This window comes from Paramormyrops kingsleyae, chromosome 23 (genome assembly GCF_048594095.1).
Source record: "Paramormyrops kingsleyae isolate MSU_618 chromosome 23, PKINGS_0.4, whole genome shotgun sequence".
NCBI classification, from domain to species: domain Eukaryota; kingdom Metazoa; phylum Chordata; class Actinopteri; order Osteoglossiformes; family Mormyridae; genus Paramormyrops; species Paramormyrops kingsleyae.
In genome coordinates this window covers 17,052,418-17,066,585 of record NC_132819.1, presented here as the reverse complement: position 1 = coordinate 17,066,585, position 14,168 = coordinate 17,052,418, and the positions used below count along the sequence as shown (strand labels likewise).

At 40.7% G+C, this 14,168-nt stretch overlaps 1 protein-coding gene across 6 annotated transcripts in view; it reads right to left on the bottom strand.

The window, feature by feature from the left end:
- csmd3b (CUB and Sushi multiple domains 3b) overlaps positions 1 to 14,168 on the bottom strand; it is a 349,538-nt gene that overhangs the window by 195,014 nt on the left and 140,356 nt on the right. For 4 of the 6 annotated variants that reach the window (XM_072705594.1, XM_023811991.2, XM_072705598.1 and 1 more), the window contains one exon: positions 12,272 to 12,479. In XM_072705594.1, coding sequence (XP_072561695.1) covers positions 12,272 to 12,479 — 208 coding nt within the window. The remainder of the gene's footprint in view (positions 1 to 12,271; positions 12,480 to 14,168) is intronic. The other 2 variants (XM_072705595.1, XM_072705597.1) reach the window with 2 other exon arrangements.

The window sequence follows — 14,168 nt, the reverse complement described above, 5'->3', positions numbered from 1 at the left end:
AAGCTGACAGATGTTGATGGCAGGGAGGTGGCGTACAGTAATCTCCTTTTGGAGTGCCTTTGTTGATTGGGGCCTAATGCAGACTATATTCACTTGACATCCTTTTTCAGCACAGCCAGACAATTCTTTGGCAAGACAAAGTTTCCATATGGTTGCACGTCGACAAACTATCAGCAATGCACAATACAGAGCAACCAGACCAGAGCTGGGGTTTTCAAACATCGCGAAGTGACAATATGTCAGTTATTATATGCTTTAGCAAACCAAAAAACATTCAAATATATTGTATTTTAAAAATAATTCTAAGCAAGGGTGTAACTTTGGCTTGAACATTCGGGGGTGGGGCTTCATTTAATTTGGAGGGGGGGGGTTTGTTTTGCAAAATGGCTGTCATATGGCTGTTTCACATGAAAGCGGAGGAGACAAACCAAAACAACATCATATATACAGCTCTGGGCAAAAAAAAGGAGACCACAGCACAATTGTTTTGTTTCACTCATTTCTCAATTTATGGTTGTGCATCTGTGAATAGTACATTCAGACGCCCCTCTACTTACGAATGAGTCACGTTCCGAACGGCACTTACGAATGAGTTACGTTCCGAACGGCCGTTCGTAACTTGAAATGTTCGCAAGTCGTTTTTCAACATCATTTATACGCTATACGCAAGTACAAAGAACTAGGATGCTTGGAGTACGCACGGTACGCTGCTTCGTACTAGGCGGAATTGGCGCAAAGAAAAAACCAAATTGAGGAGTGTCTGTATTTTTTGCAAACCCCAGTCTGGCTCTACCAAAGATGGCGCGGCGAGGTCAGACGCCTTCCTGATCGCACCCATCAGGCTGTGCACTTTTCTCATCTTTTACCTTCTTTTATCTTATATTATTATTTTTCCTTATTTTTTTCTATATTTTGTTATCATGCACAGCTGCTCGGAGTGACCAGGGTTACATTCCACTACATGTTATATGTGTACAACTGTGTACTTGACGAATAAACCTCTTGGTCATCTTGAATCTCTGCTTCTCATTGATGAAGGGCTTCTTCCTTGTTTTATGGGACTTCAGTCCTTCCAGGAGCCTGATACACATTGTCCTAGCAGTGCACTTCACACCTGCACTTAATGTTTCCCATTCCTTTTGAAGGTCACTTGATGTCAACCTCCGATTCATGAGAAACTACCGGATAAGTTAACGGTCATCTCTGGCAGTAGAAAGTCGTTTCTGCCCTCTGCCTGGCTGGTTTCTGGTCCTTCCCAAAGTCTCCTGCTTCACCTTGCTCTTGTGTACTGCTGTCTTAGAAACTTTGATCCTGAAAGCAACCTACTGCTCAGTGTATCCTTCTGCCAGCTAAACCAGGATTAAACCAGGATTTAACAAAGCAGATTTTTTTTTAAAAAATAGTAATGATATGTATATAGTAATCTCTTAATTTTTTCCAGAGCTGTATATTCCAGTTACCCCTGTATAGTCCATGATTCTAAATTCTGGTCTATTTTCATTTGGGGGTCCTTGGTTTAAGAAATGTTGAAGACCCCTGGATGAGAGGAGTGCCTTTTTCCGGGAAAAAGAGCATCCAATGATCATGCTACTGATATCATGGCTTCCCCATGGATCCATCGAGACTGATGTCACATAATAAAGCTAAAATGGAAACGGGTTGTGATATGGTCTTGTGAATATGGCAGGCACAAACCAGGAAACAGAAAATTGCGAAAAAAAACACCCAAAAAGTGTCAGATCAAGAATAGAACCTGAAGTCATTTCATTTACCACCCAGTAGATTGCCCATTCCGAATTCGGGGTCAGATTTCCTTAGGTTTTTGTGGAAATTCCAGGTATTCCGCAACAAATCATAAGGAGGGGTTAGAGTGTGTTACTTTGACTGAAAAATAAAACAATCAAAACTGAAATGGAAATATGATTATAAAGTTGTTCAGAATCACATGGCCTTTCTGAGGATATGTAATACTTGTTTACCATTATTATAAAATACCTTTGTTATAGGTCAGAGGACCCACAGTGCTTTGGCACTCAGAGTTGCTGTCAGTGGAAAAACTACTGAACAACAAACATGACCAAACAGTTGTCCTGACTGCTGCCAGGTACACAGTAGGGGCATGATTACTGTGGGAGAACACGTAAAATACATAAAATTACACGTTAAATTGGGTGGGGGGGCAAACTGACATTTTGTCATGGGGCTCTAGCTATGCCCCAGACTGCTGTAGTATCATTAAGCCTGATCTGATGTCCAGTAGGTGCAGCAGGTGACCCTGAAGGTTCCTTTGGCGCTGGACTACTCAAGCGCTACAGAAATGCTGGTACTTCATTTGAGAATAGAGGGCATTAATCCCCACCACACTCAGTTTGAATGCCTTTCGACATGTTCGGCATCTAGCCTTAATGCGATTGCTTGTCGATGCCGACCGGCCTCCTTGTTTTTCATTCTCCAGCCATGTTTCATTGAATTTGCATTTCCCCATTTTTCTTCACAAACAATAACTGTGCCGAGTAAAGCTAGAAGACCAGGGCGAACATATGTGTGAATGCAAGCCAACTCCATAGAAACAATAGCTAATTATCATATAATGAGTTATGTTACTGTTTGAATGAATGGTGTGTGAGTGTGCCCGGCGAGAGGTTGGTGCCCCATCCTGGGTTGTTCCCTGTCTTGTGCCTGTAACCTCTGGGAAACACTCTTGAGCCCCCGCGACCCGGAATAGGACAAGCGGTTAAAGGAAATAGATGGATGGATGGATGGAGTTATGTTAGGGTTATACAGGTACTACTCAATCAATCTTTCAACACCATCTCAGAATTTACTATCAAATACCAAAAAAAAAATTTTTTTTCCCCCAGTAAAAGTTATGACCTTAAATATTGAAAATCTGTTTTAAGACATTTTAAGGCTTTTAAAGATGCTCGGGAAGCCTGTTACTTAGCCCAGCTGACAAGGAGCAGCCTGTGCTTCTCACAGTACATGTGCTGATAAGTTCACGGGTGGCAGCAGCTACCAGTTTTTGAATCGTGTTAGACTTCCATGCAGCCACAGCACTGAAAAACCAAAGAGGATCAAGGGAAAAAAATGCTGGACCAATCACCTTCATTGATGTTTGCTGGCTGTTTGCTTGTGATGTATAATATCTGTCTCCACTGTACGTTTCTTTGAACAAGAGCGTCTGTAATATTAATATCAATGTAAATGTAAATGATGCTTTGGCTTCTACTCATGCAGTTAAAATGCAATAATAGAAAAACAGGATTGAGGTAGATGAAACATGACAGATGCAGAACTCACCATTCCTGCTATCGCGTGACATCTCTTCTTCACGGAATCAAATGTCAATCTGGCCATGTATAATTTTAGTCTGACCTAAAGGTCTCCTACACACTCACACATTGGACCGTTCCATGTTTTTAGCAGCACACAGAGGCCGAGAATGCAGATAATTAACGCATTTTGAGGTGGACATACAGTACGTCACTGAAATTTAATTGGGGTCAATATGACCTGTAAGACTGGTAAGATGCGGCTAAATACAGATTCACCATCTTAGACTCAATTAGGAGCCAAATTAATTACCTGAGATGATAACAGGAAGTCACCGTGACCTGATGTGGCTGGCTGTTTGAGGTTCCTCCATCGTGACACATCCAGCCCCCAGACACACGCCCTAAACTCCCCCCCCAACCCCATTTACCTAACAGTGTTACTGTTACCTACCTAGCAATACACATTTTATGCAATTTCTACCCAAACTGGAACCGAAGTATTAATCAACAAACAGTAATCGCATATCTCTGTTTCTAAAGAGCTGATGAATAGTTATCAAGCATAATTTTTTGTTTGTGCTAACATTACATATCATTGGTATAAGTTGCGTCCGGTAAATTATTAGTGCAAGTTATTGAATTTTCCTATTGACATTCATATCAAACTGGCAATATAATAAAGGTTTGTCTAAGCTCTCCTAAAATAAAGGGCAGCATGTCTGGCAATCAATAACGTCCACTGCTGTAAATTGGTAGTTTGTAAAACACATTTAAACCAACACCCTACTGATTTCCCTGTCAGGGCAAATGACGCAGGTATTAAAGGAAGTTACAAGTTCTAAAGCCACTTCTCCATCCACATTATAGAGCCACTCATCCAAGGCAGGGCTGCAGGGAGCCTGGAGCCGAGCCCAAGGAGCACAGAGCATGTACAGACACATACAGGAGGCATCCAGTGGAGCCCCGAACACATGGAGAACCTGTGAAGGAGGAGAGCCAAGGGGGGAGTCAAAGCCTGGGTGGTGAAGGGTGGAGGCTGGCATCACACCTCCATTTCATTTCAGGCTCCCCATATAAATAAGCAGCTTAGAATACAAACTTTATTTCAATTAATCTATTACGATGAATACCTGTGAATGTATAAATACCTGTGTTTAGTGTATAAATATGAAGCATATTAATATATATTACTATGATATATGCATGCAATTCTAGAACCAAACTAGAGACATTACATAAGAAAAGGAAAACATTTTTTTGCTTGCTGATCTTTTTTTATGACTAATAGGAGAGTTATTACCATTTCTATTGTGCTACATTACAGGATTACCTATCAAATTATTGTAAGGAAGAATGTCTCTGTGAACAGAAAGTAGCATAATGTTATAAACATCTATTGACGCTGTGTTCATTCGGTGATCGACATAACGGTTTGTACTGCTTGCTTGGTAGGTCTGTGACACTGTGACTGCGTGGAGGTGCTGACCCAAAGCGAGTCACTCACAAGGAGGTGCCCTTCGTTTCCTTTCCCTGTACAGAAGCGGACTCCCCTGCTGTCCTTCCCCTGTGCTGATGTGCTCCAGCATCTAACATCCAGCCAGGATTAGTGTCAGCCCTGCTCAAGAACATCCCCCCCACCCGCACCTCACAGGTCTGAGCGTGTGGATGCTTACAGACACTGCAGGGCACATCTGCACGAACACACACACACACACACTTACAGTACATAAATACAGTATATAAATATATATAAAATCACTGCTAGATGTGCCAGAGTGGCTATTCAAATTAAAATTAAAGCCTGTAATGGGTGAGAAAAGTATTGCACCAATTATTAGCATAATTGAATTCTAGAATAAAATAAAAATTAACAAATCAGACACAAACAAAAGTCTGCTTTTGTGCTGAGTTTGAATATGCATGCAAACTCTGATGTGGAAGGTACTGGATTACGGGGATTAATAAGGGAAAGTGCACAGTTCAAAGGCAGTCAGTTATACTTTGTGCTTGTTGCCCTGAAGACACTAACCTCACAGGAGACATCTTTCTATAAACTGGGTCTGGGTGATCAATAAAACAGCTTGATGGGAAAATGATGCAACGCTTCCCAAAATGGGAAGCCCACATGCAGGTGACTGTGCCACACCGAAAAAAAGGTTTTTTAAAAAAAACAAAGTGGCTCCTTTGCAGCTACAGTTTGTGCTAAACAAAGAGAGGCACCATTACCATTACCTCAGAGAGTGAATTCCTCAGAGGAGAGTGCATGATTCAAAAAGGTCCAGTTGTGTTCCTGTCTGCTAGAAGTGGGATGCTAGGCTGTTTTCAGGGCACAGTACTTCCTGTTTGGTGCTGGCCACTCTATCGAACCGTTAAACTTAAACTAACTAGCGTTCGCATGGTGTCAGAACTTGCACTTCTTCCTTCCTCATACTGTAGGACTCGCTGCCGGCAGCTGGAGGACAGCTAAAGCTCCTGACAGCTCTGCAGGCAACGTTTATGCAGTGCCCCCCCGGGCTCCCCCCCACCGGGCTCGCTTAACAGGTTCCACCACTGCACAGCGCACTGACAGTTGTGATCTTTACACTGGATTCCCTGAAGCAGGCAGCACAGTCATGTGGCCAGCCGTCTAAAGTCTTAAGGCAAATTCTGACAGATAACCATATACCATTACTAGATATCAAATGTTAGAGATTTGGCTTTTATGAGTCTTTAATGACTTGGCGTTCTTCACATTCATTCTGGAATTTAAGTATCATTAGCATGTTAATTCCATTCCTGCAATGTACCACTGTGATTTCGTCTGCATCTACATGAGTGTATTTGTGACGGCCTCCTGGAGGTGAGTCATTTCTGGGTGTAGACGGGTTCCACGAGCCGTCGGAGGGGACCCACTGGTGAAACGGAGACAGCACGAGCCACATGTTCAGCGTCAGGACCTTCTTGAAACACAAAGCTTCAAAGAAGGCATCAGTGATGCCTAAAAGACATGTCATTGGACTGAATCAAGCCCTTACGTAAACAGTATTAGCGCTATCCGAGATGTCATGCGTTTCCACACATCTCTAAGAATGTTTAAGTCAGGAAATTACAAAAGGACAACGTAAAGGAGATAAGTAACCTAAGCAGTTATGCATTTACTCAGAAAATTGCCTATTATAAAGTCTTTATTGGTATACTGTAGATATACCGTATTTTAAGTACTTACTATATATTCGTAATGTATTGTGTATGAGCACTGATGCGTTTTTCCACCTCCAGAAACTTGGAGCTCAACTCTTACTCCGCAGGAACACTGCAGAATATCAAGTATCGCCTTGGCTTGCTCAATCCACCTGACACCCTGCATTATAGACCATACCTTAGCCGACGGCAAGGACAAAGAAACACCTTGCAATCTCGGTCTCCTTCATTCTACTGTAAGCAGCACTCTAATCAAAGCAATAATAATAATAGACCCATTTTTTAATTGTAACCCATTATAATAATAATAATAATAATAATAATAATAATAATAATAATAATGGATTAAAACCATGCTATATATTCAAGTAAACCTAGTCAACTACATTTATTCAGGAACATGTAACGTGTAAATTATCGTAAGTACTTTGTTGCTCCATTTTAGTGCTACCCGGATGAGTTTTTTGTTTTGCAGTAACGACACTAAAAATTAATCAAACTTGAGCCCAGCACAACTGGTTTCCTTTCTCCACAGGACAACAACTTCACAGCCAATTGCCTGATTCATGATGTACATTTTCTGGCATTGACTGTAACGCTCTACCCGAATAATTAAAATAGCAATTTTAACAGGGTTTTATTGAGCTCATCATACTCCATATCAAATTGCAATAATGTGCTATTAGCTCCTAATGGGTCTACTCAATTAGAAGATCACAAACTGCTTAATTTCATCATTAAAAAAAATAGGTGCCGAACTGGCAAACAATGTTATTTTTGTCCCTCTAGGACAGAGAGATACAGCTTTGTCTTCATATAACACGCCCCTTAAAACTGTCCCTGGTGAGACCCCTGTTATAGAAAAACTTCAGAAGATGGTCATGTTCAGAGCACCATCATCACATTGTGAAACCTACAACTCCCTTTATTTCTCCTGGGCCTCCAAGGAGGGACCATATCCCATTTAACTCCTTCAGGCTCTAAGCACAGCAGCTCGGGTCTGATTAATATTTCAGGACAAGATGGACTCCCTGCTGAACAAACGCGTACGCATGCAAATGCGTCTGTTAGTAAATGAAGCGGAGCTGTGAAGCTTCAGGGACATTCAGACATGCCTTGAACAGCAGGGAGTCTGAGAGTCGATTTTATCATACATGTTGACGCGTTACATGGGAGATTAAAATGGGCAAATGGGGAATCTGGCAAAAAGTCACTAGAGGGAAATGAAACTGAAAATGAGACATTCAACTGGACGAAACCAGTGGCCATCATAACCTATTGCTCAGAAAATGATGAGAGCACCCTACATTCTTATTTTCAGTGCTCTTTAATTGGTCAAGGTTTTGCTTAGTTGCCAATGGCATCTGCCCTGGGACTGCCTATGTAATCTCGAGTTGCATTTCTTCTCCATGCCAGACACTGGTGAGTCGAAAGATAAAAAAGGTAGTGATGCTTCCTCGAGATGCATGGCTTGTTGCACAAGGTCAGTCTGTGGGGCGGGCGGAGGAATCCGTCAGACACCCGGGGCCGAACTGTAAACAACATCGATCAATCCAATTCCCAGATTCACTTCTAAGGTAAGACCAAACACTCGATAAAATACAGTGAATGGTGCTCAAAATGCATCCATCTTCTCAGGGACAGCTCAATTCAAATGAATTAATTACGAGATCACAGTATTTTAATTACATTTTGTATACACACTGTAATACTCATAGACATCTGCTGTGATTTCTTTATAAATACAAACACAGAGGATGATCTGTTTATTATTTTCATTTGCATCAATATGTATTAAACAGGTGGACTGAGCAAAGGCGTGTGGTTTAATAAAAAATGTTACACAGAAACTCATATCTCCACTATGGTCATTGCCAAACCTAAATCCGGTGATAAAATAATGAAATCAGTGTGGAACTACAGTGGTACCTCAGTTCTCAAACTAATTAGAACTCGAATTTCTTAAAAGTCGAACAAACCCGTTCTAAAAAAAATTACCTAGAGCTCGATCTGAATCTCAGAAGTCAAACCGTGAACGCCGACCTAAGATAACTTGTACGCGCGGGGAAATGAGTCACGCAGCACGTCTCTCAGCGGAAACAAAGGGTAACACTTCAGTCTCAGCCTCGTATTTGCTGTGATATTATCGTGCATGTTTACACTAGCTGAATGCATATATTTAGACAGTAAAAATACATTTAGACAATGACAGTAACAGTAATTATTATTATATAATAAAATGCATTTAAAAATAAAGATTTCTTATTCATTATTTTAATATTAATAATAAACCATTAAAACGTTTAATTATAATAATATTGTCGTGCTGAGCAGGGACGGAACGGAGACAAAGGCGCAGACGTCAGGGTATCGGGGAATACGGGGTTTAATTACAGGTAAGGCAGGCAAAACGCAGACGGACAATACAATGACCAGACTGGGGAAACAAACTGAAACGCGGACGAAATACAGAGGACTAATGACAATAGCCAGAAACAGCTGATAACACGGGGATTCCACATGAGGTTAACGAGGGGGCGTGGCACACGGAAGGAGCGGACAATCGGGGCAGGACACATTGTTCGGATACATTTATTTTTTTACTTTACAGATTACTGTTTTGATAAATGTGCTTAGATGTGTTTAGTACAGTATATGCTCTTCTTGTTTTATCCAGTTCATTTTGTGTTTAAATGCTAAAAAAAACAAATTTAGGTGTAATTTTTGGGGGCCGGGAACCAATTAATTGGTTTTCCATTATTTCTTATGGGGAAAATTCGATCACAACTCGAACTTTTGAGGATTCGATCTGGAGTTCTGAATGGATTAAATTCAAGTTCTGAGGTACCACTGTATTTTTAATAAGGCTTGGAGGACAGTTTCATACATTTTGATAATTTTCCTCCAGATCTGGTCAAACTACCGTATGTGTAGCCAAATGCAACGTAGACTGATTGCATGGACCTGAGTTAAACTGATCAGTTGTGTCTCCATGGTGATTGATCACCAGCTTTGGGGCCAACAAGCAGCTTGGGTAATGAAACCCAAGTGACCCTAATTAGGTTACTGTCCTCATCAGGGTCTTCGGGGTGCATGTAGGGAGTGAGAAAATATCAGGCACCTTACCAGTAAACAGCAGCTCAAAGCCGAGATGTTTCGGAAAGCAGGAGTTGGTTTTCTGTGTTTCGCAATTGTTATTTTCGGTTTCCTTAGTTGTTTTTGCAACTTCTTGTCCCAATTTTGTTCTATATACTAGAATGAAGCTGAGGAAGACCTTACTTGAACAAGCTGTTGCGTGGTGCATCACTAAATTACTGTGTAACTTCAGGGAACAGACGCTAATAAGTAGCCATATTATTAAAAATAAATTAATTAAAAGTACAGCCCTGCTGTATCATCAATGCAAACATGGCTGCATGTTCCAGGAATTAAAATTTGCATTTGAATACAAACAACTATAATCTTGGGGGCCAAATACTATGGTGAGTAAAAGTTCAATCGGGCATGCCCAACTCATATACACTTATTCCAAACCAGTCTAGACATGCATACATACACCAACCAATGACAAAATAGACGAGTATCTTCAACACTTGGAATGATATCTGGAGCAGATGACAGCTTTACAAATGGAGAGGACACAACAACCAAGAAGGCGATTCGACAATAAAAAAAAAATGATTACAAGTACATAGAATATCATCACACATTGATGGTATTTTATATTTTTAAAACACAGGGAACTTTGGCCTTTCCATCCTAGTGTAGTGTGGTAAGAGAACCAGGATCTGCCCAAGAAATTTATTTACATCAGATTTATACAGATTGCTTTGAAAATTAGAGGAGTTTTGGCTTGTTTTTAGACTTGGCATTCAGCTTGACACTTTAAAAAATAAAAAAAAAACAAACGCAAACCAGCATTAATTCATATTCATTTCTCCAGGCAATCCTGCTCAGTGGCTTTGAGCAAGTGTTTATCACAACGTGAATGGAGCCACATCCACGGAGCACAGATTTTGGCTTTGGTGGTGCGGGGCTTTGAATACAGGAAGATATCAATAACACACATTGCCAACGGGCGTGCAATCGATCTGATATTAAATATTCATGGCAATTCTCTATATTTTGATTTTTTCAAAGTCAGCTTTGCAGGACAAAGGAAGACATGAAGGCTTTAAAAAAAAAAAACAACTTGGTCGCAACGTTAAAATATTTTTCTCAGCTACAGGTTTAGTGAAAACTCATTGTGTATTCAGGTCATTAATTTTAAAAATCATAATTATTGTAAAATAAATTTTAATGAAACTTGTTATAGAGGGTGAAGTTGAGCTACAAAGCCCAAAGAAACATTCCAGGAAAAAAGGAATTGATGTTTGTATCTAGCACACAATGTCAAATGATATATAAATACAATAATGCAGCAGTAAAGCATTATGCACAGACAAGTAGTGTTTTTAAGGCTCTTTTAAGAAATATTTCACTTTTATTCTTTGTATCATAATTAAGGTCTAAAGCTTAATTAACCACATCTTCTTGTCAGTGTTGGGCATTTCAAGTCCAGAAAGTACAATTCCAGACCAAGATTTTGTTTTAACCAACCAGTTGAGTACACTGTGACTGTGACTCTATAACTGGTCGGTAGAAACAAAATCTTGGTCTGGATTTGAAGTTTCTGCACCTGAAATGCCCAACATTGCTTCTTGTTCCAATGAACAATAGGAAACCATTCGTCTTGTTTTCAGTTTAAAAACTGGAGTATTATTAGACATATACTGCATGTTTGCATTGCTACAATGTATGAAATTACTACAAAGTACAATAGTTAGTAAGACCCAGGACATCAGTCTCCTATGAGGAAAACGTAAGAGTTTTTATAATAAACATTTTATTTTTGGCTTAGTATATTAAACCTATGTGGTTTTTCACAAACACCGATCCTCCAGGTTCTGGTGCATAGCTATAGCAAGACATTCCGCAAAAATTACTTTCCCATCCAAATCCCAGCCAGGGCCTGTGCAAAATGCTCCTTTAAGCTGTGTGGATTTTACATAAAACTGCCGCCACATTTCCAGACTTCAAGTTCCAAAAGCTGCTACAGTTTTTATTTTAAATTTATTAATTCAAATATGCCACTTCCTTGGAATTGTGCCACATTTTAACCCTTAGATCGCTGGGACAAAAGAAAACCAAACAAAACATGATCTATCAGTCTGAATTCACGATTATTCTACCAAATGCTTGATGTTATGTTTAAGCACAGTATTCAAGTACTTGCATTTTTATGTTTTAAAATGTTTTTTGACTATACATTCTGGTTGTGTAAAGCAGTTTCCCAACCCAGTCCTGGGGGACCCCAGACAGTCCACGTTTTTGCTCTTAACTGGAGCTGGCAGTGAGCAATAATGTGGACTGTCTGGCAGGCAGCCGGGAGGGAGCAAAAACGTGAACCATCTGTGGGTCCCCCAGGACTGGGTTGGGAAACACAGATGTAAAGCTTTTAACCATACCTCTGTCCGTCTGTGCAGGTGCGGGTCTGGAGCCTAGTGTGATAACACAGCCTGGTGTGAGGAGAGAACTGTACTGGTAACCTGAGTGTTTGCAAACACCAAATATGTGTGTAGGTGTGAATGGAGGGCGGGCACGCTTTTCATGACCAGTGCTGACCAGTGGCACCATTTACATGCAAACAGTTTCCACCCACTTTAAGGACAAACATAACAGCACGTGGGAGCATCCTGAAGTTACATTAAACAAAACCAAAAAACAAGAAGGGGGGGGGGGAGAAAAACAACACACAGAAACACAGGGAAACTCACCATATTGTTGGTGGCTCTGATCCTTCCACTTCTAAGTAGTCATACTTGTCCTCCATCTGGAAGTCTGTAAAAATGATGGAGATGGTGTCTCCGGGATCAGCAAGTATGGTCCACGTACAGTCCGCACTATTGTAATATTCACTCGGGAAATTGGGGCTTGAAATGATCCCACTTGAACCTCTCAGAGTACCACCACATGTGTCCTCAGCTGTCAATCAAACACGGAAAGACTTCTGTTAGGAATCTGGCTTAGGTACTGCACAAATTATACAGTTGAAAATAACAGCTGAATCCCTTTTTTGATGGCCTCTGCCATTTGTATGTTTGTATATATTTACATATATACAACCATGTACACATACAGTATGTACTGTTGGAAAAAAAAAATCTATTTTCGTTTCATGTTTTATTATCTTTTTTAAGCAGCCACTTTGGTTGTTATCAGGCTACTTAATCTCACTGGGGATCATACTTTAAAGCTGTTTTTTCTGCACGCGAATAAAAGCTGAACTTGGTGCGGAATTTGACTGCAGTTCGAGCCACTTCTTTCTGTTATTCTGTACGAAACTGAAATTAAGTGGAGGTTCTCCATCCCAAGGCTTCTCTGGCCTTTCTACATTGTAAAAAAGCCACTGATTATTAAAAGAGCCTTTGGTGATAAACAGCTTTCATCTCCATCATCACTTTAAATGTTCTCCTCCAATACAAGGTTTTCTCTGTAAAAAAAAAAAAAAAGATCCCAGCTGCATTTTCTAACAGAGTATAGATTTTCCTCTCGTTTCTTTTCTCAAGGACTCCAATTTAATTGGAAATAACAAACTCTGATTTACAGTTTCAGAATCCGTCTATTTTTATACATCAGAATAATATACAGATAAAGACACATGGACTGGTCTGTGCACACATTATAAATTATATACATATAATTTATACGTAAAGGCATACGTATATATGTCCATGCACACAATACATGGAAAGGTGTGCGTGTGTGTGCAAATATAATACATACAGACATAATGATTCTCATGCCGTCATGAGAATCACATGTATGTCTGAAGGAGCTAGAACTTTCAAATATCTTCAACAAGAGTACATACATATATGCACACAGAGCATACAGACAGGTCAGTTTATGCACGTACATCCATGCAAGCATTCCTCAACCCCATAAAAGCTCCCCATTCCCCTGTAAGTATTCTCCAGTGCGATGTGCTCTACACACATGCGTGTGCACGCATAACACACAGGCAGACATGCATGCTATGTGCTTGCAGTGACTCATTAATCTAATTAGACAGAAATATTTAAGATGTAAAAAAAAAAAACAGATTTTTTTTTTTTATTGTCAGCAATGTATTTTGTTAATGGAATATTTTTAACATTCAAATTAAACCAAATTTGTTCATTAGCAATCTGGGGCAGGTGCAAAAACATGAGCGGAGGGAAAGGAATTCAGCAGAAAGCAGTGTTTTGAATGGAGTCAGGCTAATTAGCCATGGGGTTGCAGAATCTGCATCTGTAAAGCTTTGACTCACTGGACTGTGGCACCACCTGAATCCTCGTCAGCAAGGTCCTCTCGACCTCGGCGAAAGGCACGGCCAAACAGACCGAGGTCTCTACCTAAAAAGCACGGGGTTCAGAAGGATCACCCCGGTCGGGCTGCGCGCCCAGCCCCACGTCACCGAAGCCTCGTCCTAACGAAGGGCGCCGGACACGGGCGTTTACACATGCCTTAAGTCGGATCCAACAGCCGGGCCCAAAAATCCGTATTGACGAGCCGATGGGTTGGAGGCTGTCAGAGCTGTCAGACTGCCATCATGTCGGGACACCTTTTCACCGGGAGGGGGCGTGACACTGTAGGCATCACACACCCCCCCAAAATGCCAGGAAAACACCC